Source organism: Camarhynchus parvulus, chromosome 21, assembly GCF_901933205.1.
Source record: "Camarhynchus parvulus chromosome 21, STF_HiC, whole genome shotgun sequence".
Classification (NCBI taxonomy): Eukaryota; Metazoa; Chordata; class Aves; order Passeriformes; family Thraupidae; genus Camarhynchus; species Camarhynchus parvulus.
In genome coordinates, this window is record NC_044591.1 from 4,330,060 (window position 1) to 4,357,391 (window position 27,332).

The 27,332-nt window shown below is 64.6% G+C and overlaps 4 protein-coding genes across 7 annotated transcripts; 3 read left to right on the top strand and 1 right to left on the bottom strand.

The window, feature by feature from the left end:
• Nucleotides 1-80: 80 nt before the first annotated feature.
• TNFRSF25 (TNF receptor superfamily member 25) lies at nt 81-3,394 on the top strand. 2 transcript variants are annotated; one of them, XM_030963930.1, is made up of 7 exons: nt 81-204; nt 1,754-1,949; nt 2,052-2,162; nt 2,238-2,390; nt 2,480-2,564; nt 2,650-2,708; nt 2,793-3,394. In XM_030963930.1, exons 1-7 carry the CDS (start codon nt 175-177, stop codon nt 3,392-3,394), a joined length of 1,236 nt encoding a protein of 411 aa, XP_030819790.1. In that variant the 5' UTR covers nt 81-174. The 2 variants fall into 2 exon arrangements, with proteins under 2 accessions (XP_030819790.1, XP_030819789.1); XM_030963929.1 differs by lacking the exon at nt 81-204 and having other exon boundaries at nt 1,667-1,949.
• Nucleotides 3,395-3,957: 563 nt separating this feature from the next.
• ESPN (espin) lies at nt 3,958-15,617 on the bottom strand. Its single transcript, XM_030963853.1, is given in 16 exon segments — nt 3,958-4,507; nt 4,602-4,613; nt 4,695-4,738; nt 4,740-4,775; nt 6,775-7,056; nt 7,145-7,290; nt 8,506-8,532; nt 8,820-8,994; nt 9,072-9,233; nt 10,773-11,097; nt 11,173-11,342; nt 11,433-11,564; nt 11,647-11,829; nt 11,926-12,112; nt 14,330-14,523; nt 15,324-15,617. Coding segments are annotated over 16 exon segments (2,517 nt in total). The 3' UTR covers nt 3,958-4,359.
• Nucleotides 15,618-17,040: 1,423 nt separating this feature from the next.
• ACOT7 (acyl-CoA thioesterase 7) lies at nt 17,041-22,941 on the top strand. 3 transcript variants are annotated; one of them, XM_030963721.1, is made up of 10 exons: nt 17,041-17,141; nt 17,823-17,940; nt 18,341-18,497; nt 19,000-19,091; nt 19,226-19,340; nt 19,769-19,783; nt 20,390-20,476; nt 21,189-21,305; nt 21,500-21,684; nt 22,349-22,941. In XM_030963721.1, the coding sequence occupies exons 1-10, from the start codon at nt 17,089-17,091 to the stop codon at nt 22,454-22,456; spliced, it is 1,047 nt and encodes a 348-aa protein (XP_030819581.1). In that variant the 5' UTR covers nt 17,041-17,088; the 3' UTR covers nt 22,457-22,941. The 3 variants fall into 3 exon arrangements, with proteins under 3 accessions (XP_030819581.1, XP_030819582.1, XP_030819580.1); XM_030963722.1 differs by lacking the exon at nt 19,769-19,783; XM_030963720.1 differs by lacking the exons at nt 17,041-17,141; nt 19,769-19,783 and having other exon boundaries at nt 17,686-17,940.
• Nucleotides 22,942-23,597: 656 nt separating this feature from the next.
• On the top strand, nt 23,598-27,181 carry ICMT (isoprenylcysteine carboxyl methyltransferase). The gene is made up of 5 exons (XM_030963785.1): nt 23,598-23,834; nt 23,958-24,046; nt 24,127-24,296; nt 24,943-25,160; nt 25,865-27,181. Exons 1-5 carry the CDS (start codon nt 23,610-23,612, stop codon nt 26,045-26,047), a joined length of 885 nt encoding a protein of 294 aa, XP_030819645.1. The 5' UTR covers nt 23,598-23,609; the 3' UTR covers nt 26,048-27,181.
• Nucleotides 27,182-27,332: the final 151 nt, after the last annotated feature.

A 27,332-nucleotide genomic window follows, 5' to 3' on the forward strand; every position in this document is an offset into this window, starting at 1 on the left:
AAAAGACTGTCTGGGGAGGGCTGGCGCTCACTCACCACGCGTCGCGTGCTGCTGACGGCAGCCGTGGGGTGCCGGGGCACCCTGCCCGGGCACTGAGCTGCCCCGACACCCCCCTGCACCTGCGGCCCGCTCCCCTCAGCGCCCCGGCATGACCCAGCCGCATCGGCCACAAGGATGAAGTGCTGCTGCCCTGGGGTGGCTTGGGTGAGTGCGGTGGCCTGGGGGGGTCCCATGGAGCCCTGGCATCAATTGTGAGGTGTCCCACGGCTGTGGCCGTAACGGGTCTGGAGGAGGGAGGGAGGAAGATGGATTAACCCCAGTGCCAAGCCCGCCAAATCGCTTACACTGCTGGCTAACAGCCGGGGCTGGGCTCTGCTGCACCAAAACATTCGCGGGGTGGCGTGACCGCGGGGCCACCGGCCGTGAAATCCCGGCCACAGGGCGGATACGGCCGTGGAAGGGTGGGGTCAGTCCTGGGGCCACAGCAGGGCAGTGCCACGGGGAGTGGCTGTGCCCACCGACTGCGGGCAGCTGCCCTCGGGGCTCGGGTGGCAACCCCGGCACCGACAGCGGCGGCTGCGTTACGGGGCAGAGGCGGTGGCACGGCACCAGCGGAGGGCTGTGCCCAGCGCGGAGCCAGCCCCGTGCCCACGGCTCCCCTGGGCACCGGGCACCTGCTCCCCTCGCTGGGCACGGGCAGGGCCCGTCTGCGGGCGGGGTGCGCGGGCAGGGCCCCGCTGGGGACGGTCGTGCCTCAGCGGTGACTCAGATGTGCCGCTGCCAGCCGGGACTGAGGCAGCGCCCGGATCTGCCGGCAGCGCTCTGCGAGCGGGGCGGCCCAGCGCGGTTTCCAGTCTGCCGGTGGCGGCGCGTTTAGTAGAAAATGATTCAACTGCCGTAATCGGGACCATCACGGCTGGGAAATCCAGCCCCCAGCGAGGAATCCCCTGGCTCCCTGCCCACGCTGTCAGTGCCACGGCTCTCTCAGCCCCCGGCCCGGCCTGTGGAAGGGGTGTCAGCGTGGGCACCGCTCGCTGCACCCACCGGGGCTTCCAGGGGAGCAGGGCTGCCCTGCGGACAGCACCTGGCACCCCGCGGGGGAGCAGTGACCTACTTTGGGACGCGCGTAACGGGGCGCGATAGCATCGGGGAGAGCGTGAGCCAGGCACGGCTTCCTTTCGGGGAGGAAATCACCTCCTCTGCGAGGGAGATAAAGCCCAGGAAAGTCAAAGCTGGCAGCGTTAACCCCTGCGCGCCCGGCTACCGACACCTCCCTGAGCCGGCGATCTCTGGCACCACCAGCAGTCCGTGCGCCGGACTCACTGGTCCCCATCCCTGGGGACATGGCAGGGTCCTGTCGAGCATCTCGGTGCCGCTCCCCACGGTGCCAGCATGGAAGCACCATTTGCAGAGCACACGGGGGCACCTTGGCACCCCCCCGGGGCACAGGCTGTGGCACAGTGGCCCCCCCAGTGCCAGCAGGAAGTTGCTTGCTCGTGTACTGCGGAGAAAGCAGAGCACAGGGGCTGCCGCGGGGCATTCCCAGCCCTGGGGCAGCACACCCACGCGGCTTTGGGGCGGAGGGCCGCGGCTTCGGCCGTTCAGCTTTGTGCAGGCACCGCTGTCCGCACAGTTCCAGGTAGGGCTCTGGCTCCGGCAGCCCAGCATGAGCTGGTGTGAGGGCTGTCCCCAGTGGTGCAAGGCTGCTGGAGCAACCCGTCTGCCTGCAGCCCTGCTCTCTCCCTGCTTGCAGGTGACCTTGGCAGCGCTGTGGCTGGCAGCCAGCGAATCGCAGCCCCCAGGGTGGCGGGACCACGCCGTGCTGCGAAGGCAGCGGGTCCTGGTGCAGCCACTGCTCCGCCCGAGGAGACACACGGACAGACGGCAGTGCCCTGACGGCATGAACTGGGTGGAGACTGCTGGCCGGTGCTGCCCTCAGTGTCCCGCAGGTGAGCGCTGCCCGGTCCGTGCGGCACGGCACAGCACAGCGTGGCACAGCAGGTGCCTTGCTCCAGGTGGCCGTGCTCCCTGTCACCCCACTGTCCCTGCAGGGACATTCCTGAAAGAGGCCTGCGTGTGTGACACCTGTCCTGCCGGCACCTTCCGCACCCAGCCCAACACCCTCAGCAAGTGCCAGGCCTGCTACGAGTGTGACCAACACGGTGAGCTGGCACCACACCACACCGTGCTGTGCTGTGCAGTGCCGTGCCATGCTGCTCACTGCCTGCTTTCTGCAGCTTTCCAGAGTGTGCTGAGCAACTGCTCGGCCACCAGCAACATCGCCTGTGGCTGTGAGCCCGGCCGCTTCCGTGTCTGCGTTGACCCGCTGTGCACCGAATTCTCTTGCCAGAAGTGCCAGACCTGCACTGGACGCCTCATCCAGCGACCCTGTGAGTGCTGCCAGCTGCCCCATGGCACAACCTGCCAGCTGTGCCACCTCTGGCTGTGCCACCCTGCCTCATTCCCACCCTCTCCCCAGGCTCAGAGGAGCAGGACGCACTTTGTGACAGCAGCTGCAAGCCTGACTTCTACAGAGAGGGTGACGAATGCCGGCCCTGTCACATGTAAGCATTGACCCTCCAGCCAGGGATGCATGTGGGGCCCGTGGCATGGCACAGCATGGCACCCATGGGTCCCATCTCCTTGCAGGCACACCGTGGACACGTGTGGCAAAGAGTGCCAGCAAGTGTGCGGCAGCAACAACAAAGGTATGGGGACAATGGGGCCAGGGTTGGTGGTGTGCAGTCACCGTGCTGGCCAGCTGATGGGAATGCTCCTGCTCCTCCTTTCAGGCTCAGGTCTGGAGTACATCCTGCTGGGACTCACCGGGCCTCTCTTCCTGGGTGCCCTGGCCATCTACCACAAGAGGAAGAGACTCCGGCATGGGGGTGGTCCCCACCCCACAGCACAGGCCACCCCCTCAATGCCCGGGGCTGCAGCCACACCATGGTGCCAGTTCAATGCCTGGAGGTGGCACAACCCGTGCTGGACCCACCCATACTCCCCACAGGAGACAGAGCGTGGCACTGGCACAGCAAAGAAGAGCTTCAAACAGGAGGCCTTGCTGCGTGAGCCACCCAGTGAGGAAGAAAAGCCCTCTGCACCCCCGGAGCCCCGCGGGGCCTTGCTGCAGGGCAGCCAGCTCTACGCCGTCATCGATGTGGTGCCAGTGCGGCGCTGGAAGGAGTTCATGAGGATGCTGGAGCTGCGGGAGGCAGAGATTGAGCTGGTAGAGCTGGAGGTGGTCCACATCCGTGACCAGCAGTACGAGATGCTGAAGCGCTGGTGCCAGCAGACCAGTGCCACGCTGGACCACGTCTTTGCCGCCCTGGAGCGCATGGAGCTGGCCGGCTGTGCTGAGGCACTGCGCCAGAGTCTGCCCGTGGGACCCTGACCCCAGCGCCAGCACCCTGGCACAGGGAGGGCCCGACACCTCCACATCTCACTGGGCACCCAGCCACACCCCTAAGTATTGTTACTTATGCCGTGTAGACATTTTATGTCAGTTTTATGTCCCCTTCCCACCTGCCTGTTCCCTCTATTTATGTCCTCCTGCCCCCAGGGCCGGGGAGGACCCCATGCCCCAGCACATCGGCTGCCCAGCCCCTCGCGGGAGGAGCGGGCACCGAGCCCACCCGAACCCATGGGATAGTTCTCAAGGCTGCCCCTGCCGGGCGCTCCTTCCCCCTCCCCAATAAATGGTGTGTTCTCCATCCGCCAGCCCTGGCCCTTCTTCAGAGGGCTGTGTCAGCCGGGCACTGCTGGCCCCAGGACTGCCACTGGTGACGTGGCAACCACAGGTGATGGGGAATGTGGGTGCTGGCACAGATGCAGGCAGTGTGGGTGTCGGGGTGCTTGTGGTGATGTTGGTGAGGGGGCACCGCTGTCGGCGAGCGTGACGTGGGTGGGAGGTGCTGTGGGGAGCCCCAGGAAGGCGCGGGGCACTGCTGGCGGGGTTTATCGTTTTAATCGCTGGAAAGGCAGGCGGTCTGGGCAGAGCTGAGCCGGGAGCTGGCCTTGAGCGGCTCTGGAGGGGCAGTAGTGAGGGCGAGCGCGCTGCGAGTGGTGCCAGCGGGGCGTGCGGTGAGCCCGGCCGCAGCGGCCGAGCCGGGGGGGCTCAGGGAGCCGCGTGTCCCACGCTCGCTTTGCAACGGGCAGCACGGGGGAGCGGTGGGCTGGCGGCAGCGGGATGTGGGGGTAGGGGGGGCTACGGGTGCCTGGGGCGGTGGGGGGAGGCTTCTCTGGGTTGGGCTATGTGGCCATCCACGGCAGGAGGAGGGTGCCGAAGCGTGTCGCGGTCCATGGGAGGACCTGCCAGTCTCCTCCTGCTGCGAAGAGCCAGGATGCGGTGTGGCGTGGCTAGTGCTTGGCTATGTCCCCCTTCTTGAGGATGATCTGTCGCTGCCAGGGCGCCAGCTTTGTCTCATCGTACCCGAGAGTCCTTAGCTTTTCCGACTGCTCCTTCTCCTTCTCCTCCTCCTCCCGCTTCAGCTTCTCCTGCTCTTTCCTGCTCAGCAGCAGAGGGCACAGGGCGCCGCGGTCACCAGAGCCGCGGGAGCCGCCGTGCCCGCCCACCCAGGGAAGGGGCTTGCTGCACTCACCGTTTCTGCTCCCTGCGAAGGCAAAGGCAAGAGTGGGGTTAGTAGAGCCGCGGGAGTCACCGGCTGCTGCGGCATCCCCCGACCCTGGCTCACCTCTCTTCCTCCAGCTTCTTGCGCAGGATGTCCCTCCTCCAGGCCAGGCATGCTGGCCAGGCGCGCCTCCTCTTCCTTCTCCTGCAACAGACAGCCGAGTTACCGGCACTGCCCGCCCTCACTGCCGGCACCGTGGGGCCGCAGCATCATCCTGGGGCGCGGCGCCACATCCCTCTGGCAGCGCCCTCCGTGGCACGGTACCGGCGGGGTTCACCGGCAAACCGCTCGCCGACGGTGCCCACCTCGGTGCCCACCTTCCGCCGGCGCCGGGAGGAGGAAGGAGCGCGTGGCGTGGCCAGCCCTTGCAGCACACCACAGCTTTATTGCACGACACGCGGGGGCCCACACTGCCCCGGCACCGCAAACGCCACACCAGAGGGGAGCGCAGCCCCGCCGCTGCGCCTCCCACACAACACACAGCCACGGCAAGCGGCACACACTGCAACCTCGGCCCGGGGCCGCGCAGAGCAGCGCCCAGGCTTCTGCCAAGCTCAGCTGCACCACGAGCCACAGAGGCCGGTGAGCGCACCCCGGCACCAGCCCACTGCTGTCCCCTGAGCTTGCTGCTGCCCCATGCCACACCACTGGCACAGCCTGCAGCATCCCGTTGGAATCAAGTGTCGAACATCTCTGCCTCCTTCTCCTTCCAGAAGGAGAAGCTGCGGTCAATGAAGCGGCAGACGTCCTCCTCGCTGAACTCTCCCAGCTCCGGTACTGGCACTGCTGCCCCCTGCCCTTCCGGGGCCACGGTGGGGGGCTCTGCCAGGCTCTCTACCGCTGCCACAGGGTCATCCCCAAAAAACTCTTGCACGAGGTCCTCAAAGCCGTCCAGCCAGTGGCGGTGGCCAGCCTCGACCTGCTCCAGCACGGTGCGGTGGAAACGGCGGACGCGGTGCCAGCTGTGGCTGCCCAGGCGGTCAAACATCTCGTAGCAGAGGAGGTGGCGGAAGCGCCGCTCCTCGGGGCTGAGGGGCATCTCCAGCAGCTGGAAGTAGCCCAGCATGAAGAGCTCGAGCGAGAGGCTGTCGTGGGGCATGGGCGAGCCGCCGACATAGGGCAGGAAGTGTTGGGGCCAGTACAGCAGCGTGGTGCGGCTCAGCCGCCGGATCTGACGCCCTGGGACCCGGCGGGCAACGCTCCTCCAGCGGGCAAGCAGCCGCCCCGCTGCCGGTCGCCGCCTCCCCGGCCGCCGCGGCCGCTCCTCCCCGGGCACTGCCGAGAGTGCCCGCTTCTTCCAGTGCTCCAGGAAGAGGAAGACTGCGCGCTCCTTGCACCCCTTGGTGCGCTCATGCGGGCTGCTGGGTTCTGGCAGCGCTGGCCTGCTCCTCCGCAGTGCCCCATCCCCGTATTCCTCCTCCAGGATGGGCCGGCGGGTGCTACCAGGGGGCTGCACCCGCTTGCGCTTAGTGACCCTGGGGGCAGGCGCGGGGGGTCCCCCTGGCCCCTCGTAGTTGGCCTTGAGGCTGCGGACAGAGACACCGCAGCCCAGGATCTCGCTCCGGGCGTCGTGCTGGGCACCGGGGCCGCGCCCTGCTCCCCCCGCCCCAGGGCCCTCCCGGCCCCTCGGGGTGGCCGGCGGTGCGGCCGCGCTCCTCGGCAGCGGGGGGGACTGGCTGCCGCGGGCAGGCGCGTCCTGGTGGGCGAGGGCGAAGCGCCGGGGTGCCGGGGGGGCGGAGAGCGGCACGAGTGGCAGCAGCTCCTCCAGCCCTGGAAGCGGCTGCCCCGCCTCGTGCATCACCCGCAGGCTCCCCAGCTGCCTCTCCAGGTGCTGCATGTCCTCCTCCCGCATCGGCTGCCCGGCGGGTCCCGGTACGCCCCCGCGGCACAGGGGCGGCGAGCGGTTCCCAGGCTGCGGCGGGAGAGAGGGCAAAGGGGCTCTTGAGGCCGTGCCGCACGCCCCTCGTGCCACTGCCGCCGTGTGTGGCATCCCCGGGGTGTGACGCCCCTGCATGCAGGTAGGGTGGTCCCCAGCCCAGTTAGGAGCCAGAGGCAATGCCACGCGCGCCGTCTCGCCAGGTCCTGAGCTGCTTGGGCCGTGCCCGCGCCGCGCTCGCCGCCGCAGCACGAGGGACCCCCCTACCTTGCGCCGCTGCTCCTCTTCCTCCTGCATGCGGAGCTGCAGCTTGCGAACCATCACCTGCCGCTTCCACTCGGGGATGGGCCGGCCGTGCTCGTCCTGGCTGGGCACCAGCGCCTCCACCTCCGCCGCTGCCCCAGCGCCCGCTGCCGGCACCGGTGAGCTCCCGTTCAGCACCGGCTCTGGAGAGCCCCCTGCCAGGCAGCGTGGCGGCCCAGCAGCCTCGGGGGTGGCCGGCGGGGTGGGCGTCCTGGTGGGTGACGGGGAGGACACTGGCGACTCTGCCTGTGGAAGGAGGGAGGGAGGGCGGTGGGCATTTGCCGTGCCGTGCCGTGCCGCGCCACCGGCTCCCCTGGCCCCCATCACCACCTACGTTGGCCCCTGCCTGGCCGCTGCCGGAGAAAACAGTGGTGAAGCCTTTGCTCTGTGGCGTTGGCTTGAGGCTCTTCCCAGCTTTGATCTCGGCCAGCAGCTCCGAGTTGTCGCCGGTGGGGGACATCATGTTGAAGGACTTGGTGCCTGAAGGGAGGCAGAAGGGGCAGTAAGCACCCCGGCAGCACCATCTCCCTGCCCCTGTGAATCCCCCACCAGCTCGCAGGGTAGGGGGGTGAAGGGGTGGCTGGCTGGCTGCCCCCCTCCGCGCCATCCAGGAGCCCCTGGAACACCCCTGAAGCAGCATCTGGACACCCAGCTCAGCAGTCCACAGGAACAGCACATCACCAAACTCCTGGGTCCATCAGACCCCAGTGGAGCAACCCCCCAGCACTCAGCAGCCTGGCACCCCCGCTCCACAGATCTGTAAGGGCAGCACTCCAACAGCAGCTTACAGGGTCCATGGCACCCTGCAGCAGCAGCACCCCAGCACCCCAACACTCAGCTGCAAGGGTCCCAGCCTGGCCCCAGCCCCGCATGCCACTCCATGCCCCCGAGGCACTATGTTGCAACAGAAGCGTGCCTCTGGAGGGATGGCTCCGTTGCCGGTGGCAGCCCTGCCACTGCAGGATGTCCTCTACACTCCCCTGGCATCTCCCGGCAGCGATGCACCGACACCCTGAGCCAGACTCCCTGCCAGCCCGGTGCCCAAAGGGCTGCGTGGCACCCACACCCCGGGGATGCTCTTCCCCACCGCTCATGCCACCCGCCTCGCGAGCACCCACCGTCCGTGCCAGCCATGCGTGAGTCCCTAAAGGCCCATGGTACCGTGCCAAGGCAGAGCCCCCTCCCCGCGGCCAGCGCCCGCAGCTCGCCCCGCTCGGCCGCGCCACGTCGGAGCCAGAGGGCTGCGGGTGCTGAGAGCCCAGCGGGCCGCTCGCGCTACCATCCAGCGCCGGCTGAGCCCCGGTGCCGGGAGCCGGCGCTAATAAAGCGGGCGCCGAGCAGCGGCCAAGCCCGCGGGCTGCAGTCAGCGCCGGGGAGCGGCGGTGCGCTCACGTGGCGGGGTCACGCCGGCCGGCTGAGCGCGAACAAAGGCCCTCTGTGTGCGGGGCCCGGCTGCTGCCCGGCCCTGCCAGCCCTGCCCTGGCGCCTCCGGCAGCCCCCGCACCGCCGCTCGGCCTCCAGCGTGGCGCCGGCGACGCGCAGCACCGAGGGCCCGGCACCGCGGGCAGGTGGCAGCCCCCAGGTGTCACCATCGATGCCATCGATGCCCCGTGGGTGCGGCACAGGGCCTGTCCGGCTGTGCCCCGCGCCAGGGCACCCCCCGAGCAGGGAGGAGCGTGGGGCCGCGGTACTTACTCTTCATCTGCCTGAGCGCCTTTCCTCCTAGGGAGAGAAGCAGAGAGGCGGCGCGGGGCGCGCGGCAGAGGAAGGATTTGGCCACCGCGAGACAAGAGAGAAGAGAAGCGGCCAGCAGTGAGAGCAGGCAGGGGCGAGCGGGCGTGGGAGCCCCCGCGCCGACACCGGAGGAGAGAAGGACAGAGAGGCTGTCAGGAGCCGCGCGGCCCAAGTGCCGCGGGAGGAGACGAGCCAAGGAGGTCAATGCCACAGTGCAGCCAACGGGACAGTGCCCAGGATCGCTCCCCGTGCCCAGCCCGCACCCTGCCACTTACTTCCCGTAGAGGAGGAGGAGCGGCGGGGGCCGGCGGGAGTCTCGGCGAGCGGGGGCGGCGGTGGGGGCGTCGGGCAGGCGGTGTCGGGCAGTGGTGGGGGCGGCGGTGGAGGGGGCAGCTCGGCACCGGACTTGCTCTCCCCATTGCTCATGGTGTCCGCCGAGATGGGTGATGCCTGGAAGGGAGCATGGGCAGGCGTTGCTCGGTGCCCGTGCCACTGAGCTGCGCACAGGCTCGCGGCGCAGGGCTCACCTCCTCGGTGTGCGCCATTCGCTGGGGGCCTGGCTGCTCGGCCGCGACGTGCCCCAGGTGCTTGTAGTAGTCACCGGTGCTCGGCTGCTTGCCGAAATTCCTTGACCGCCTGCTGGAGTCGGCCCGGCGCAGGCCCTCGGGACTGCTGTCACGCGATGCCAGCTGCAATGGGGAGCCCACCTCAGCCCCACCGTGCCCGGCTGTGACCGTGGCACAGGGCTGTAGTGGAGTAGGACCGTGCCAGCTCTTTGCCTTGGGGCAGATGCAGAGCTGGGATGGACGACGGGTGCGTGCCCTGGGGTCTGTTCGGCAAACGGCTCTACCAGGGGCTGCGTGCCATGTTGGCAGCGTGCAGCATCAGTGCCTGGCACTGTGACCCCATAGCCTGTGCCCAGGATCCTGTCCAAGCCTCCCCCGGGATAACCCCCTGGGAACAGGAGTGCCGAGCCCCAGCCCCGCGGATTACAGGAAGCTTATCCCGCGCGGGGCTGGGGCCGGCTTCCAAACCTCCCTCTGAACAGGGCTCTCAAGCAGCGCAGCCTCAGCTCACCCCGGTGCATTCCACAGCGGCTTTGCTAGCTGTGCTGCCGAGTGCTGCGCTGCAGGGGGCTGTGCCTGCTGCCTGCGTTTGGGGTGCCATCTTGGCATAGCCCTGCTCCCCTTGCTTGGGGCCCCACTATTTGCATTTTCCCCGATGCCACCTCCACCCATGGCATTTTTACGGTGAGCCCAGCTGCTCGCCGCCACCACCTCCAGCCCCAGCTAAGTCAACAAACGTCAGCTCAGTGCTTCCTACTGCAGCTGCCATGGGAATTGTGCCAAGCCTGGCTCCCACTCCGGCAGTCCCAGCCCCGGTCTGGCACAAGGGTCTGTGCCGCTGAGCCCCATTTCATGGGGCACCCACACCGCTGTGGCACCGCTCTGCCACACGCCCACACCTCCCCAAGGCAGTCCATTGCTCCGGTAAGCAATAAAGAGCCAAGGCCATGCACAATGAGCACTGTGGGGTCCCAAACCCGCCACGTGCCTGGCTCACACTGCTCTGCTGAGACCCCCATCCCATGTGCCCCATCCCCTAGAGCATTGGGCTCTGCCAGTGTCCTGACCATGCCCAGAATCCTGTCCCCGGGGAGGTGGCGAGAGCCATGGTAGGGGGGTCAGGGCGGCCCCAAACCTACTGCATCCTTATGCCCCCCCAGCCCGCCATGGAGGGCTGCACCCCTCTTACCTGTGCACGCCTGGCTGAGCCCTCTCAGCTCCTGGCAGCGCTGGCTGTGCCACCCGACACCTGTGGCGCGGGCGACACCGGAGCCGGCCGCTCGGGTTACCGCCTGCGCAGCTGCCCACGCCCAGCTCGGCATGGTGCCTGTGGTATCGCCGGGCCGCATGGGCGCGGCTGCCATGGCGTGGTGCTGCCGGGTGCCCCAGCCAGTGCAGCAGTGCATGGCCCACCCAGTGCCATGGAGCCACCAGAGCATCACTGACCCCGGCTTGCTGCATCCTCACTGCTGGTTGAGCCCCATCCCCCCCAGTGCATGCCAGCGTTGCAGGCATGCGGCCTCCAGCTGGGATTGTCCCCTCCCAGTGCAGGCAACAAGCGCTCAGATGGATGGGTGCCCTGTGGCATGTCCCTCCCGGGTGGTACGTCCCTTTGGCTGTGTTTGTGGCATGGTGCGGGGGACACGGTGCGTGGGGCCGTACCTCTCGGCGCAGCGCCTGGCTCTCCACATGCCGCAGGTTGTTCTTGGCCCGCACGTAGATGTCAGCGGTGTGGGGGGCAGCGGGGGGCGCAGGTGCAGGGTAGTCAGGGGGTGGCGGGGGTGGCCGGGTGGAGGGGGGTGGGGGTGGCGGCGGGGGGAAGGCAGGGGGTGGTGGCGGCGGGGGACCCTCGCCTGCTGGGCCCCGGCCCCGTGGCCGCATCTCAGGGTCCAGCATGTCCATGTAGGCCTGCATGTCCGCCAGCGCCGGCTCAGGCACCCCTGCGCAGGGCAGGGGGTCAGGGGGGGCTGGACCCGCACCCCCCGCCCTGCGCCCCCTGGCCCCGCACTCACGGGCGGCGGGGACCCCTGGGGGGCCGCCCCTCTTCTCCCCGGTGCTGGACTGGCTGGAGTGGCAGGAGTCGTAGTTGGAGAGGGTGCTGGCAGGGGAGCCCACCTCGAAGCGCGCCTGGGGCACCGACGCCGTGGTGTTGGGCGATGACATGCCCGAGTCGGGCTGCCGGCATTCCCCATCTGCCGAGGGGTCTCTTGACAGCACGCGGTGCTCCACGCTCTGCCGGCACAGCCGAGGGGTCAGGCAGCAGCGCAGAGGTGGGGAGGCCCTGCTGATCCCCGTGTGCTCCCCACGCCCTCATCCCTGTACCATGTTCTCCACGGTGCGCAGGTACTGGGCGCAGTGGCTGTGGCCATTGTAGTCGGCGAGGTCAGCTGCTGTGTAGCCATCCTGGTCACGGATGCTGAGGTCGGCACCGTTCACCACCAGGATCTGGCAGCACTGGGGAGAGTGGGGGTGCATGGCAGGGCTGGAAGGAAGGGTCCCCCCTTGCCCTGACACCCTGTTGGCCACCAGCACCCACCTCCAGCTCGCCATTCTCAGCAGCATCATGCAGCGGCGTGCCGCCCCAGCCGTCGGCAGTGATCTCCCCGCCGTGCAGCAGCAGCCAGCTCAGCACCTTGGCGTGGCCACGGCTGGCAGCGAAATGCATGGCTGTGGCCCCTTCAGCATCCCGCTCCGACAGGCTCACCGTCGTGAAGCTCATCTGTGTGGGCAGGTGGGCTGAGCACTGGGACTCTGTGCCCTGTGCTGTGCCACGGCACTGTGCCACCATGCCGTGCCATGCCCGGACAGCGCTTACCAGCCACACGATGACAGTGTTGTGGCCCATCTGGGCGGCAGCGTGCAGGGGGGTCATGCCGTCGTAAGCGCGCGCGTGGGGGTCAGCCCCACAGTCCTGCACCAGGTACTGGATGATCTCCAGGTGGCCTTCCTGGCAGGCGAGGTACAGCGGGGTGGCCCCCGTCTTGGTCTGGGCACTCAGCGTACTGCAAGTGGGGCACAGCGCCCGTCACCTGTGGCCACTGCTGCTGCCAAGGCTGGGACAAGGGGCGGGCAGGATACAAGGACATGGGGGCTTGTGGGACACAAGGAACATGGGCAGGTGCAGGGGAGACAGCTGTGGGCAGGCAGGGCAGTGCCAAGGCTGGGAGCTGTCCACCCCATGGCTTCCCATAGGTCCCTGTGCTGCTGCGGTGGCTGCAGCTGCATTGGGAGGTCACTAAGTTAATCAGCCTGCTTAGGCTAAGCTCCTTCGTCCGGCTGTTTTTGGACACTGCAATTTAGTCGTATTTTAAAGTAAGCTGCTTACACAGCACTGGCCGTGGAGCCGGCGGGGAAAGGCCAACCTGCACCATGGTGCTGCCCGGCCCAGCTGCTGGGTGCTGGTGTCCACTCGCTGCCCCAAAAGGCCTTGACATCCTTGTGTCTCTCATCCTGAATTGTATATTCCAAATTGTGCAACCCAAATCCTGAATCCCACATCTTTTACTCCACATCCTCCATAGACCCATATTCTGATCCCACCTCCCGCGTCCTGCCTCCCGACCCCACAGGAAGCTGTTTTATTAAGTGCTCCATAAAAAAAAACCCTGCTGAATATTTAAAAAAGGAAGAGCAATAAATACTCTGCTCTGTTATCGCAACGATCGCAGGCCCTAAATAATTGATCCCTGTAACTGTGAGACGGGCTGTGGCCAGCACTCCCTTCCCGCTGTGCCTTGCGTGCCGTGCCACCGAGTGCCAGCCCCGTGGTCCAGCAGTGCCAGGCTGGCACAGCCCTGGGTGCTCCCCGAGCTGGGGATGGGGCTTGGGGCAGCTGCAGATTGGGGTGAAGGAGACAGCGGGAGCACGGGCACAGGGTCAGTCCCTGATTCCCATTTCTCAGTAATTGGGAAGGGGTTAAGCCACTCGGGCACCACCGCTAAACTGCTTTGGCAGATGGCTGAGACCCCATGCTGGGCCACCGGCTGCCGGGGGCGATGCGAAGGTGGGCTGGGAGCATCCCGCAGCGGCACCGGGATTGGATTTCGCAGCTGTAACGGAGCCTCCGGGCAGGCGCGGGGCTGGGAGCAGGGCCAGCCCTAAATAATTCAGGGGGAAGGCGGTGACAGCAGCGGAACAACCCCCGGCAAGCAGCGGGAAAGGCAATGCGAGCGCCCTGCCACACCTGGACTGACACAGTGGGCGTCGAGCAGGAGCAGTGACCGGTTTGGGGCTGGGCTTGGGCTCCAGGGGTTAATCCCAGAAGTGCTCAGGGCTAAGCTGGCACACCTGGGGCAAGGAGATAAAGAACTGGGGCTGGGACAGCTCTGGCCAGTAAGTGCCATGGGATCCAGGGATCTCTGTGACCCTGCCTGGAGGAGAAGATGCAGGGCTCTGGTTTTGTGGCACCCAGAGACAGAAGGGTGCCGAGTGCTGGTTCACATCCCGCTGCCTCAGGACTCCCTGGATGTGGGAGAGCTGTGCAACCCTTCCCACCCACAACCCTGGAGCCTTCCAGGGACAATGTGGAGCAACAGCGCATCCCCCCGGCTCCGCTTTGGCTGGGTCTGTGGGTTATTTCTAGTGGCCTCTGCCCACCACAGGAAATCGGATTAGCGGCCACCTAATCACCTGCTGCAGCCTCGTGGCGAGGCCCGGCATCGCGGGCCCTGTGGGCTGCTGTGCCACCTAACCGGGGGACCAGCCCGGCCCCAGGTACCGCTCAGGAGGAAAAGCGGGGATGCTGCCGCCACGGAGCCGCCTGGGAGAGGCTGCCATGCCCAGCAATGCCCACGGACCTGGGCAAGCGGAAAGGTCGTCTCCGGCGCGGGGAGCAGCCTCTCCTCGGCGGTCAGCCTAATCCATTTACATAACAGCGGGCGGACAAAGGCGGCTGTGTTATCGCCCCGCGCCAGGAGCCGACTCAGCGGCCAGTGACAATATTTCTGCCAGCGCTCGCCCCTCTCCTCCTCTCCCTTTCTTTCTGGGCCATAAAGAAGGTGCAGCTGGCTGCCCAGCCTGATAACGCGGCCGCGTTGCCCTTGGAGCTGGGGGATCAGGGTGGCTGCAGCATTCGTCCCCAGGGCTGGCACCTTGCCCAGTGGCTGGAGGGAGGGTTGGGGCCACAGCGGGCACTCTGTTCTCCCACTAACCCCTCTCCTGCTGGTGGGTGCCAACCTTCCGGCAGGCCCTGCCTCGCTGCCAGCAGTGGGGGCCGTTACCTGGGGCAGTGTCCCAAGAGGAGTCGCAGGGAAGGGAAATCCCCTTTCACCGCGGCGTAGTGGACGGGCAGCGCTCCCGTGTTGGTGGCTGCCGTGGGGTCGCTGCCTCCAAAGCGGAGGAGCCAGTCGATCACCTCATGGTGACCGAAGCGGGCTGCCAGGTGTAGGATGGTGGCACCGGAGTTGTCTGTGTCCTGCAGGAGGAAGTGGGACGGCTGTCAGTGCCAGGCACCAAGCCCTTCCGGCAAGGGGGTTGGGGACCGCAGGGGCATCCCCCAGCCCGGAGCTGGTGCCAGGCGGGTGGGGCGGCCAGGGTGGAGTTCCTGTCCGTTCGGAGCGGGGCTGGAGCAGGAGCACAGAGCATCGGAGCCACCGTGGGACCAGCGTGTCTGCCTCCGTCAAGGGCCTGCGTCCGCACACAGTGAGTGCAGCACAATGCCCTCCTTGTTCTACCGGCCGCGCAGCCCCTAACCGCGAACTTGCCGCCGAGCCCCGCTGTGCCGCCGGCCCGTCCGCCCTCCGCGCTCGGTGGGGCGCGGGTAGCGCTGGCCCCTGGCCAGGAGGTCGCCGATGCGTGCTGACCCCTTCCTTCCCGATTAATCTCCTCTCCCAAGCCCGCCGCCTCCTCTTCCTTCGGCCGTCACATGTCTTTAACTCTCGGCCGGCCCCGGGGCAAGCCGCTTACCGCCGCGGTCCCGCCGTTGTGTAACCCCGGGAGGGGGCGGCAGCCCCGGGCAATATGTGCTGCCCTCGCGGCCGAACCCCTCCGGGATGCCGGGGACTCTCCGGGTCCGTCGGACACCGGCCGCTGTACACGGCAGAGCCCTGCCCGTGCCGGCTAGGACAGACCCTGGCTCGCCGTCGGCAGGGTTGGAAGCACCACGCGTGACCGTCTCCCCGCGGCCACAGCCACCCACACGGGACCGCGGAACGCCTCCCCGGCCGCCCGCGCCACCGAGGGACCCTCCTCCGCCCCCCGCGCCCCCGCTCGCACCTGCACGCCGCAGCCCCCCTGCGTGAGCAGCCACTGGAGACAGGCGAGGTTGCCGGTGGCGGCGGCGTCGTGGGCCGGCGTGGCCCCGTTCCGCGCCCGCGCGTCCCCGCGGATCGCGGCCTCGGCCGCCAGGTACCGGAGGCAGGCGAGGCGACCGGCACGGGCAGCGTGGTGCGCGGGGGTCGCGCCCAGGGCGTCCCGCAGCCCCGGCCGCAGTAGCCCGGCCGCCCGCAGCCCCCGCAGCGCCTCCACGTCGCCCTGTCGCGCCGCCTGCAGCGCCCGCTCCAGCGCCATCCCGGCGGCGGCCCCGGCCCCAGCGGCCCCGGCGGCGGCCCCGGCCCCGGCGGCCCCGGCCGCCGCTTGGCACTGTGCGGCGCTCCCGCCCCGCCGCCCCCCGGCCCCGCCGGCTCCTCCTCTCCCTCCCCCGGGGCCGCCCCTCCGCCCGCCCCGCCCGACGGCGCGGCGATTGCCCGCCGCTCGGGACCCCCGCACCGCTCCCCCCGGCCCCTGCTGGGGCAGCCGCGCTTTGCCGAGTGGCGAACGGCACCAGGACCGGCACCGGTGCAAGTCCGGGTGGACTCCAAAACGGACCGCTCGCGGCTGCCTGTCCGCGGCCCCACGGGTGTCCCCTCCCGCCGCCCGCCCAGGCAAGAGGGCTCCTCCGGCACCCCGGCCGTGCGCTGCCGGTCCTAGCAGCGCAGGCAGAACGGGGGGCTCTGGACGGACGGCTGGCCCGCTTCAGCCGGCCGCGGGGTGCCGGCAGTCGGGCACGGTCCGCTTTGGTATCCACCCAGCCTTGCAGCGGTCGGGTCCCGGCCGCCATTAGGAGAAGTCGTTTTATGAATCGCTGGCGCGGCAGCGGGCGGCGCGGGCGGACGGGCGGGGAGACCCTCCGTCAGGACCGCGGACAGCGGAGGTGCTTCTCGATCAGCACCGAGGACAAGGCAAGGCCGCCCTGCCCGCCTCCTTCCCTGCCTGTCCCCCGCCCTCCCTGCCCGGCCCTCCCGCCCTGCCCCGCCGCGGTTTATAAAGCCGGTAGCGGCATGGACAGCGGGAGCGCCCTGTCCCCACCGGGCGTTGCGCGGCAGGCACCCCGACTCCGGCCCCGTCCTGCCTCTGCCGAGCTGTGCAAAGTAACAGCTCCGGCATTTCCAGCCCGCTGCGCCCGCGGGCGGCTCCGTCTGCCCGCAGACCCTCCGGTCCCTCACGGAGACTCGCCGCCTCGCTTGGACCGACGAGAGCCGAGAGCTCGCGGTCGGTGAAGCCGTGACTGCCGTGGCTCCTGGCACCTCGTGTCCCCCGGGCGCGACCTGAACCCCCTCCGGACCCTGCGTGCGCTCCACTGCGAGCTGTCACTGCCTGCTCGGGACTGTCGCCACCACCCGACCCAAAACCCCGGAGCGCCCACGGGAACTGTGTTACAACCGGGGAGAGCCGACGGCGCCGGGAACGCACCGGGAACGGGGCTGCCTGTGCCGACCCTAAGCCGCTGGCTCCCCACGAGTCCCCGAGCTGGCAGGGGGGACCCCGGTCCCGGTGGGCTCACACGAGTCCGCGGGCAGCCCCGGACCCCAGTCCCGGTGGGCTCACACGAGTCCGCGGGCAGCCCCGGAGCCGCCCGGCTCCCCGCTCCGCCCCGCGCGCTGTCCGCCAATGGCGCGGCGCGGCGGGGGCGTGCCGGGGCGCGGCGGGGCCGGGGGCGCGGCGGGGGGGGGCCAAGGCGGCGGTGCCGCAGCGCCGCTGCGGGCGGGGCGCCGGTGCCGCCATGTCGGAGCCGGGGGCCGCGGGCCCTAGCCCGGCCGCCATCCAGGTGTCCAGGTACGGCCCCGCCGCGGTGGGGGACCCGGACAGGGCTGGGCAGGGAGGCGGGCGTGCTGGGGGCCGCGGGCGGGTGCCGGTCTGCAACCGAGATGCTGCCTGCCCGCCCTGCTGCCGGCAGCGGCGGCGCCGCCCGCTTTAGTCATGCTGTCAGTGACACCGACCGCGGGCAGAGCGCAGCAGCGCCGCGCCCGTGCTCCGTGCTGCGGGGGCTGGCAGCCGGCAGCGCTGCCGCGGCTCTCCCGGGCGCGGCTCTCCCGGGCGCGGCTCTCCCGCCTGTGTCCCCGCGGCTCCTGGGCGCGGCCGCGCTGAAGCAGCCGATCCTGTCCGTGCCACCGCGCAGCCGCTGCCTCGGTGCCCCCCGGGCCGTTATTCGCCGTTGGCGGAAAGCGCGGCTGCTGCCGGGAAGCCGCGTGGGGCACCGGCACGGGCCCGGCTCGGTGTGCGCCGCCCCGGAGCCCGGCGGGGTGGGGCCCTGGTGAGACGCGGGGTGCCCCGGCAGAGGCGCCCTGCTTCCTTCCGCTGCTGGCGGTTTCCATCGCCGCTCACAGGAAGCCGCATGCGAGCAGCGATGTCCCGGCAGCTCAGCCGGTGGGCGATATGCTGCCTCCGGGCAGCCGCACCGGGGCTGGGCTCGGGGCGCGGCAGGGGTTGTGAGCTCTCATGTGCCTCCTTCGGCAGGATTATGCGCCCAGACGATGCCAACATCGCGGGGAATGTCCACGGGGGAACCATCCTGAAGATGATCGAGGAGGCAGGAGCCATCATCAGCACCCGCCACTGCAATTCCCAGGCCGGGGTGAGTAGGTACCGGTGTGTCTGCCAGCCTCTGGCACGGTGACCTTTCACTCCCTGCCGTGTCTCACTGGGAGTATTTCCTCCTGCAGGCATACCACTAGTGTCTCTGGCTGCAGCCAGGTCCCAGTAGCTGGAAGAATTCTGCTGAAATTTTGGTTTACTAGCAGAAACATTATTGCTCCTTATTGCTGTTAATTTTTTAACTCCTGAGAAAGGCAAGTTGGGGCAGCCCCGGTGTTGGTTACAGATGGGGAAGGAAGCACAGCCAGCGGCTGATAAGGTGGCGGTTGCAGTATCCGAGCTGCACATGGCATGGCAGGTTTGGCTGGTGTCAGGAAGCTGCCGGCTGTGGTCCCGTGGCATGGCTGTGATCACTAGCTTGGCTGTCTCACCGTCCCCAGGAGCCCTGTGTGGCTGCACTGGCACGGGTGGAGCGGACGGACTTCCTGTCGCCGATGTGCATTGGCGAGGTGGCCAACGTCAGTGCCGAGATCACCTACACCTCCCGGCACTCCGTGGAGGTTCAGGTCAACGTCATGTCTGAAAACATTTTGACAGGTGGGTGGCTGCTGGTGGGTGTGTTCCAGAATACCGGGAATAACAGTGTTGAGCCAAGAGCTTGCAGTGGTGACCCCATCCTCTGCTCCACCACATTCGGCAGAGAGGGGATCTGGTGTGTTTATTGACAGAGCTGGGAGTGGAGGGAGGGCTGGTGCTCGGGAGGGAGGCCAAGCTGGCTCCCTGGGATTTACGGCTCCATTGTAGTGAAAAACAGCAAAATCTGTTCGTAGCTCTTCCTGCCTGATTTGCTGCCTGTGGCTGCCTTTGGCCTGAAAAAGTCCCTTTTCCTGCTGTTGCTGTGACAACCAGTTCTGCTTGCTGGGACATCTTCCCAAAAGCACATTGTCACATCCGCTAAGAGCTAAAGCCTGGTAGGAGCCAGCAGGGCAAGGGGCCACCAATGCCAGTGGCATTGCCAGTATGTGCCCGACGCCAAACTGGTGGCAGGTACAGCGCTGCTAGCCTTGGCACCATCACCTGCTGCCCCCTTCTCCTCCAGGGGCAAAGAGGGTGACGAACAAGGCGACACTGTGGTATGTGCCGCTGTCCCTGAAGAACGTGAATAAGGTCGTTGAGGTTCCCCCCATCCAGGTAGGACAGCTCACTTGGGTCCCCCCGACCTGGAATTTGTCCTCCCTGTGAAATGGCACTAACCTGGCCCTGTTGGCACTCCCAGCTGTGCCAGTGGCTGTGCCAATCCCCTTCTTACCAGCCTTCTATTCCAGTATGCGAGGAAGGAGCAGGAGGATGAGGGGAAGAAGCGTTATGAGGAGCAAAAGCTGGATCGGCTGGAAACGAAGCAGAGAAATGGTGATGTGATCTTACCTGTCATCAACCCAGGTAACACAGGCAGTGTGTACCCAGTGCAAATTGCCCAGCAGTACTGGGAGACCAGACTGGTCCCCAGGGCCCTGTAGGTGTGAGTGTGCATTCTGAAACATCACACCAGGGATGGGGATGGGATTTTGGAGCAGCAGTGTGTGAGTGGAGGGGGAGCTGAGTGGATACCTGTGGTACCCTGAAGGGGCTGGTGCATGAGATCCCCTCTACCAAAACCCTGTTCCTGTATCCTTGTGTGCTTGTGTGCAGCTACAGCTGGTTTTGCTCAGCAAGGGGTAAATGCAAGTGCTGGGCAAGGGTGGCCTCTAGGCTTGGCTGTGGTCTTCAGGCAGAGGTGGAGATGTGGCACATGAGAAATGTTGGGGGGAGGTGATGGGGGATGAAAGTTGCTCAAATGCTTTTTTCTCCTCTGTCCTTCCTGCTCACAGACAGGCAGACAAAAGGTAAGGTTCAGCAGGCACTGCTCCATGGGTGGTGACCCTCAGTGGGACTGGGCTGCTTTTTTCCTTTCTTTGAGCTTCTTTAACATCTCTCATCAGATAGGAAACACAGCCATTTCTGAGAGAGGATTTCCTCTGCTGGGTGTTTGAGGGTGTGACTCCTGTCACCTGGAGGGTGTGGTGGGACAGAGGTCACCAGGATGTGCCAGAGCTGGGGGCATGGGGGTGAAAGTCTTCCCACCAAGGGGAAAACAGGGGCTCTATGCAGCAGGGTCTGGGAGGTTCAGCTGAGGGGGGAAGCAGACAGCAGTGTGACCCAGTTCACTCCTGTTTGCTTACATGCTCTTTGAAAGCTTGAAAAGAAAGAAATGAGCTGAGCTAGGATAAAGTGGATGGGTGGAGATTAGAGGGAGGCAGCAGCCCGTCAGGTGATGAACAGTCTATGCTCTTGGAACTTCTCCAGCCTGGTTTAACCACTGGTTTCCACATAGTTCAGCTGTGCACAAGCCAGCCCCATGTTTTCTTCCTTTGGACAACTTAAGGCAGGGGTGTATGGTGGTGTATGGGTGCCAGCTGAGTAGCTCTCACCTTGCTTTGCTCTCTAACCAGAGCCACACACCGTTGGCTACAGCCAGTCCAGCCTGATCCACCTGGTGGGCCCGTCAGACTGCACACTGCTGGGCTTTGTGCATGGAGGTGAGTGAGCACTGCCCTGCACAGCACCCGGGCTTCAGCTCCAGGTGGCTTTTCCCTGGAGCAAAGCGTGGTTGGAGAGTGACTCTGTTTTTGGTGGGCTCTGCCTCTGGAGGCACACAGGCCCCTTTGCATTGACTGTCAAGGTCAGAGTTGCTTTAGCTGAGACAAAAGTTTCATCTTTTTCTGTGCCCCAAAAGCTCATGTACTCGAACTGTAAATCCTACAGTTTTGTCATCGCCTGTGGGATTGCAAATCCTGGAGTACAAACACGCAGCGTGTGACTGCTGTTGCCTGAAGTAATTTCCTCTTGGCTGGCAGCGCCCATCACCTGCAGGGCTGGCACATGTGGTGCAAGCCCTGGGAGAGGTGTGTTTACTGAGAGTTGGGACAACACATACCTAATCCTTAAACAAACAAAACGAACATGGTCAGAGCTGTTTCAAGGTTTGTGGGACTGATCTTACCTTGCAAGGGTCAACTTTGCTCAGAGAAATTTGGGAGAAACAGAGCTGACCTTAATCACAGGTCTGTGAGGATACTGCCCTGCTATTGACAGGAGCCCTTGTACTGGATTTTCCTGAAATTGGGACTTAGTCTCTGGTCCAACTCCCCAGCATAGCTTTGGCCATGCTAAGGCCTTACTGACCTTTGCATGGTTTTCCTGAAATCCCACTGACCTTCCTGAGACAGGACCCTCTGCTTGCCCTCACAGGTGTCACCATGAAGCTCATGGATGAGGTTGCTGGGATTGTGGCTGCCCGCCACTGCAAGACCAACATCGTCACTGCCTCGGTGGATGCCATCAACTTCCACGAGAAGATCAAAAAAGGTACCAAGGGTGGTGGCAGACACTGTGATCTGCTGTGTTGCCACACCCTGACTCCCTTGGATGCACTCTCAGGACATGCTGGCAGAGAAAATTAGACCCTGTTTGATTAATCCTGTGCTCTGCTCAAGACACAGCTTAAGCATAAAACACGCAGGGCTCCTTGCTCCCTTCACTAGCCCCTCTCTGTTTCACAGGCTGTGTCATCACTGTCTCAGGACGTATGACATTCACTAGCAATAAGTCCATGGAAATCGAGGTCTTTGTGGATGCTGACCCGTTTGTGGATGAGCCCCGGGAGCGGTACCGTGCCGTCAGCGCCTTCTTCACCTACGTGTCCCTGAGCAAGGAGGGGAAGCCCCTGCCCGTCCCGCAGCTGCTGGTAAGAGCTTTTCTCTCTGGATTGGACCCAGCAGGGCCATCACCTCTCCTGCTCCTCCTACAGCAGACCCCAGCCCAAGAAATCCTCTTCCTTTGAGTTACTCAGCAGAAAAATACAAGCACGAACGAGACTTCCTGGGACAGGCTTCAGTGGGTTTTGCTTGTTTTATTTTTTGTTTTTGTTTTGTTTGGTTTGTTTGTTTTGTTTGGGGTTTTGGCGTGTAGTGTTTTTGTTTTGGGTTTTGATTGTTTTTGTTTTTAATTTTTATTTCTTTAGAAAATTGCCAGTGTGGAGATTGGGGATTTTCTCCTTTCTCATTGTTGAGGACAGGCTGCATGCACGCCCTGCACCAGGGGACCCTGAGTGGCAACGGAGGCCCCCACATCCCTAATAGCTGCTCCCCATGGTGTCCCCATTCCAGCCTCCTGCCTATATCATCTCCCCTAATCCTGGCAGGGCTTTGCTGACGGGGTGCTCCTGACTGGGGGTGCTGCTTAATATTTGATGTGGCACAGGTCTCCTGCTTAATGCAGGGCATGCTGGCTGTCATGTGTGTTTGACAGAGAGCAGCACCTCACAGAAGTGTGAGGGGAGGCGTGTTTCCCTCCCACACATACTTGCAGCGCACTGACACCGCAGCTTTGCACTCTTTCTGTGACCCCAGACGGAGACGGAGGATGAGAAGCGTCGCTTCGAGGAAGGGAAGGGCAGGTACCTGCAGACCAAAGCCAAGAGGCAGGCGCAGATGCAGCAGCAGGCTGCCCAGCAGTGACCTGGGTGGCAGCAGTGCCCGCCAAGCATACAGGTTGTTCCCGTTCGTTTTGTGTCCGGCCCGCGCCAGCCCCGTGCCTCCGCCCGCCCCAGCCTGCTGCCAGCTCCACCGCTTCGCTGCTGATGGGCTCAGCACCGCAGACCTCGTGCTTCAGGTGGCTCAAGCCCCCAGGAGTCTTCCCAGGCACTCACCATCTGCCTCCAGAGCCATTATTGCTGTTTGATCCCCGCTGGTGACGTTCCTGCCTGTGTCAGAGCCAGGCTGGAGGCGTGTGGTGGCTCGAGGGGCGCGTGAGGCCGCGAGTCTTTGTGCTGCTGTGTTCGACTCGCTGGTTTGTCCTACCGTGCACACCAAAGCTTTCGTACGTGCTGTGCCGCGCCGGGGCCGCACTGAATGTCTGTGACATCTCTAGGTAGTTCTCTGTGCGCATCTAAGTTATTTAAGGAATCCTGTGGCATAAATAAAATCTGTTTCATTGACTGGAATGAATGGCTGACACTTTTATTTCAAACAATTGTGCTTTTCCTCCCTCCCCCAGATCCGCCCGCGCTCCCCAAGTGGCGCCAGGCGTTCCCAGCCTTGTTTTTAAGGAAGTCTGGTTGTTTTAACGGGGCCCTCAGAAGAGTTCCTGCTGGAATGAGTACCCGGTTTGGGATATTAAACAATAAACTGCCTGACAGGAGGTTCTAGTGCGGTGGGGCTGGTCTCTGCAGGGGTGCGTGCAGCGCGATGACAGAGGGTAATGGTTTTAGGCTGACAGAGTGAATATTCAGAACAGGGATCAGCAAATGTGTTCCCTGTTCGTGTGCTCAGGGCAGCAGGAAGGGATGGAGTCACCATGTCTGGAGGTGTTCTGCGGCATCTGCACCTGCCGCTGACGGATGGGTTTAGGGATTACAGTGCCGGTGCCGGGCGGGCGATGGGACAGGATGATGGAAAAGGTCCCGAACCCCGACCGAACCCGAGCCGGCTCCGTGACCGAACCCGAACCGGCCCCGGCAGCCGCGGCCCGGGCGCGTCCCTCAGCACCGGCACTACCGCGCAACTCTCGCGAGAGCGGCGCCGCTCCGCTGCCGCCGCGGCTGCGCGGGGCGGGGCTCTCGCGAGAGCGGCGGGGCCGTTTCCCGGGCGACGCGGGCGGGGCGGGGCCGCCATGATGGCGGCGGCGGTGGCGCGGAGGGGGCGGCTGGGCCGGGAGGGCCGCGCCAGCCTCTGCTCCTTCCTGCTCGGCGCCTCGGTGGCGGCCCTGCCGCTGCTGCTCGGCTCGTCCCCCTCCCTGCTGGCCGCTCCCGGCCTGCGCGGCCGCCTGGCTCTCGCCCTGCACGTGGCGGGCGTGAACGCGGCGCTGCTGCTCATCTACCCGCGGCCGCTCTACAAGGTACGGGGGTGGCCCCGGCGGGCGGCGGCTGTGGAGGGTCCCGGTCCCGGGGTGCGCCGGTAGGGATACCCCGGGCCCGGGGAGCGGCGGCGGCAGCGCGTTCTCCCCTCCCTGTGCTTGCAGATCGCCGTCCGGGCCTGTTTCTTGGGCTTCGCCTTCGGCTGCGGGCTGCTGCTGAGCGCCGGCCGCTCCGCCTGGCGCCACTTCGGATGGTAAGGGCCGGGCCGGGCCGGGCAGCCGGGCGGGCACGGTGCCCCCGGCCCTACTGAACCTGCCCTCCCTCCCGCCGCAGGTACATGTGCTCCCTGTCCCTCTTTCACTACTCGGAGTATCTGGTGACAGCCATCAACAACCCGCGCAGCCTCTCGCTGGACTCCTTCCTACTCAACCACAGCTTCGAGTACAACCTGGCTGCCCTGTCCTCCTGGGTGGAGTTCACGCTGGAGAAGCTCTTCTTCCCAGGTCGGCCACCCTGTCCCTGCCTGTCTCTGCCTAGCTGCACGTGGCTTGCCTGGGGTCCATCTGTCTTGTAGCAAAGTGCAGGTGACCCTCAGCTTGCTGCCCTGTGACAACCCTGCAGCAGCTTTGCCAGAGTCATAATCCCTCAGTGCTCAAAGCCTCTTGGGTTGGATCTTGGGAGGGCAGGGGGGAGCCCCCCCTCACTCTGAATGCCAGGCCAGGGGGTCTTCAGCCCTTTCCTGCCTTGGTGGTGCAAGAATGATGTGTCAGGTACACCTGGGTGTCGCCTTTTGACAGGAATAAAATCAAGTCATCAAATCTGTTGCTGGTTGCCCAGTCTGGGGCAAACTGGCTGTGCTCATCTGTTTATCCTTGGGAGAGGGAAACTGTTCCCCTTTGTTTTGTAGCAGCCTGAGCATGTCCTTGGCTGTGCTTTGTGTTGGCTTTGCTCAGCCTCTACATCTGCCCCTCACGGACTAATCCATGCTAACACCAAGCAAGGGTTGCTGGTTTTATCTGTTTGGCACAGGATGGCAGTGCATGGCTGCTGCTGTCACACATTTTGCTTTGAGATGGGGGCAAAGCCCACTCACTGAGCAGCCCCCTGGAGACCTGTGCAAACCTGTTGTGCCCCTCCCTGTCCATGCAGAGCTGAAGCAGATCACCTGGCTGAGCACCGTGGGGCTGCTGATGGTGATCTTCGGGGACTGCCTGAGGAAGGCAGCCATGCTTACAGCGGGCTCCAACTTCAACCACATCGTTCAGAACGAGAAATCTGACACCCACACTTTGGTGACAAGTGGGGTGTACGGGTGGTTCCGGCACCCCTCCTACGTGGGATGGTTTTACTGGAGTATTGGAACACAGGTACTGTATTCAGAGTGCTCAGATCCTTTCCTGTCACAACCCCAGTCTTTGCTGTGATGGGGTACAGACTGGGCCTGGATTCTGCTGCCTCCCACTGGCACGCAGGAACTCTGGAATTCCTGAGCTCTCTGCCCCGTGGCATCTTTGGGAAGATCTTGTTCCCTTAATTTTCTCTGTGCAGTAAGGAGAGGTGGTGGAGCTGGGGTTTTGACTCACAACCCCCTTGGAGGCTCGAGGTGTGCTTTGCTGCTGGTCTAAAGCCGGTATGCAGGGCTTTCTGTATCCCTGTGGTCAAAATGCCTTCTGTGAGTGGTCAGACTCAACCTGGCTCCTGCCAACCACCAGTCCTGTGCTTGAGGGCAAGGAAACTCCCTGACTAGAGGGTCAGCTCTGGCCAGCTGTGGCCGAGCCTTAGCTCAGTGCTGCTGTAGCTGTGTGCTCTTGTGGCTGGCTGGGTACTGGCATTGGCTTGTGTTTCTCTGGAGAGAGCCCATAAAGGTGGCACATGGAGCTTTTGAGAGCTGGGGCAGCGAAGCCAGTGCTGCGTGTGCGCTGCTTTCTTCATTCTGGGGAGAAACTAGTGCTTGTGGATTTTCACAGAAGTGTTGGGGTATTTTCTTTTTCTGTATCAATGTTACTGGAGGGGGATGAGCTGTGGGGCCTTGTGTTCTCGAGGGGGTGCTCACCAGCAGCGTCTGTTGCAGGTGTTGCTCTGCAATCCCATCTGCGTGGTGGGCTACGCGCTGGCGTCCTGGCGCTTCTTCAGGGAGCGGATCGAGGAGGAGGAGATCACACTCATTCACTTCTTTGGAGAAGAGTACCTGGAGTACAAAAGGAAGGTGCCATCAGGTCTCCCTTTTATTAAAGGAGTCAAATTGGAACTGTAACATGGGCACAAACCAGGCTGGCTGAGCAGACGCCCGGCTCCTGCTGCGCCCAGTGCCCGTGTGGCACCGGCAATGGGAGGTGCCTGTTGGTATTTCCTGGCCATCCAGGAGGAGCTGGTGGAGGGCTGCAGCTTTGGGCAGCCTGCTGGGTCACTCACAGATCAGAAGCTCGTTCCTCCTCCTTGAGATCAGTCCTTCATTGCACATTCAGGGATCTTCCAGATAACTTAGCCTGTAGCGACCCTAAAGAGAATGAATCCTGCCTGCAGCAGCTGAATTGTCTTGGAATGCCTCTGGAACTGATTCTACCAGAAAACAGCACTGCCCTCCTGGCCCTGGGCGGGGAAGGTGCTAGGCAGCAGATTGTTCCTGTTGCATAATTCGATTTTAAAGCTTTCTGACCTCGTCAGCCCGGTGACACGACTTTAATCTCCTCGGGCCAAACTCCCTGAGCTGGCACTGGGGTGGCCGAGGGAGCAGCCTCCAGCTCTGCCCTCAAAGTGCCAGAGTGCAGCATGGCACCGCTCACTTCTCTCTAGGCCTTGGGGTCTGCAGGGAGGGTTCTGCTGCTCCCCTTGTGCCGCTGGATCTGAGCACCTCTGGGCCCTCTCCTCGTCCCTTGGATGCTGCTGTGGGTGCAGTGTCACTGCTCCAGCTGCTGCCTCCTGCTGCCAGCTCTGTTCCTTCTTCCTGCTTCCAAATCACGCTGCTTCCTATCCTGCCAGGCTGCCTCTGTCTTGCAGAGATCCCAGGATTTTGGGTTGTGAAAGAGCCACAGCTGCCAGGCTTGCTAAGGGCTTTAGTCCCTGAGGTCCTTCCCTGCTCTTTTGGGCAAAAGCTGTGATGTTAGGGCAAGTAGGAGATGCTTCTAAGGAAATCTCCAACCACGAGAAGAGTTGGGCTAGCTAACGCTCTTTTATAGTAACCATTTGGAAATGGTTCCCACTGAGCTGTGTGGTATAACTTTGTTGTTATATACCAAAGAGGTTCACTGTTTTCTTGAGTTCTACATTATTCTTCCTTGCTGGAATGGAAATGAGTTGCTTGTCAGTTCATGCTTGGAGCTTGTGGTGTTCCATGGGGAAGGCGCTGCAATACGGCTCAGGAAGGGGCACTTGGTGAGAATAGCTTGGATTTGGGTTTAGGTTTTCTTTTTTATAAAAAAAAAAAAAAAAAGAGAAAACATTGTCAGCTTCTGTCTGGTTATTTGAAGGTCTCTTGAGGTGCTGGTGGCATCATGGAAACTGGAATGCTTTATAATTCCTGGTGGGTTCTCAGAACACAC

Excerpts from the sequence above, each read along its gene's own strand:
- TNFRSF25 (XM_030963929.1), top strand. The coding sequence starts at position 1,667 with ATGAGCTGGTGTGAGGGCTGTCCCCAGTGGTGCAAGGCTGCTGGAGCA. Across the intron at positions 1,950-2,051 it reads CTGCCCTCAGTGTCCCGCAG|GGACATTCCTGAAAGAGGCC; the intron begins GTGAGCGCTGCC and ends CTGTCCCTGCAG. Across the intron at positions 2,391-2,479 it reads ACGCCTCATCCAGCGACCCT|GCTCAGAGGAGCAGGACGCA; the intron begins GTGAGTGCTGCC and ends CCCTCTCCCCAG.
- ACOT7 (XM_030963720.1), top strand. The coding sequence starts at position 17,701 with ATGCGAGCAGCGATGTCCCGGCAGCTCAGCCGGTGGGCGATATGCTGC. Across the intron at positions 19,092-19,225 it reads TTGAGGTTCCCCCCATCCAG|TATGCGAGGAAGGAGCAGGA; the intron begins GTAGGACAGCTC and ends CTTCTATTCCAG. Across the intron at positions 21,685-22,348 it reads TGCCCGTCCCGCAGCTGCTG|ACGGAGACGGAGGATGAGAA; the intron begins GTAAGAGCTTTT and ends CTGTGACCCCAG.
- ICMT (XM_030963785.1), top strand. The coding sequence starts at position 23,610 with ATGATGGCGGCGGCGGTGGCGCGGAGGGGGCGGCTGGGCCGGGAGGGC. Across the intron at positions 23,835-23,957 it reads ACCCGCGGCCGCTCTACAAG|ATCGCCGTCCGGGCCTGTTT; the intron begins GTACGGGGGTGG and ends CTGTGCTTGCAG. Across the intron at positions 24,297-24,942 it reads GGAGAAGCTCTTCTTCCCAG|AGCTGAAGCAGATCACCTGG; the intron begins GTCGGCCACCCT and ends CTGTCCATGCAG.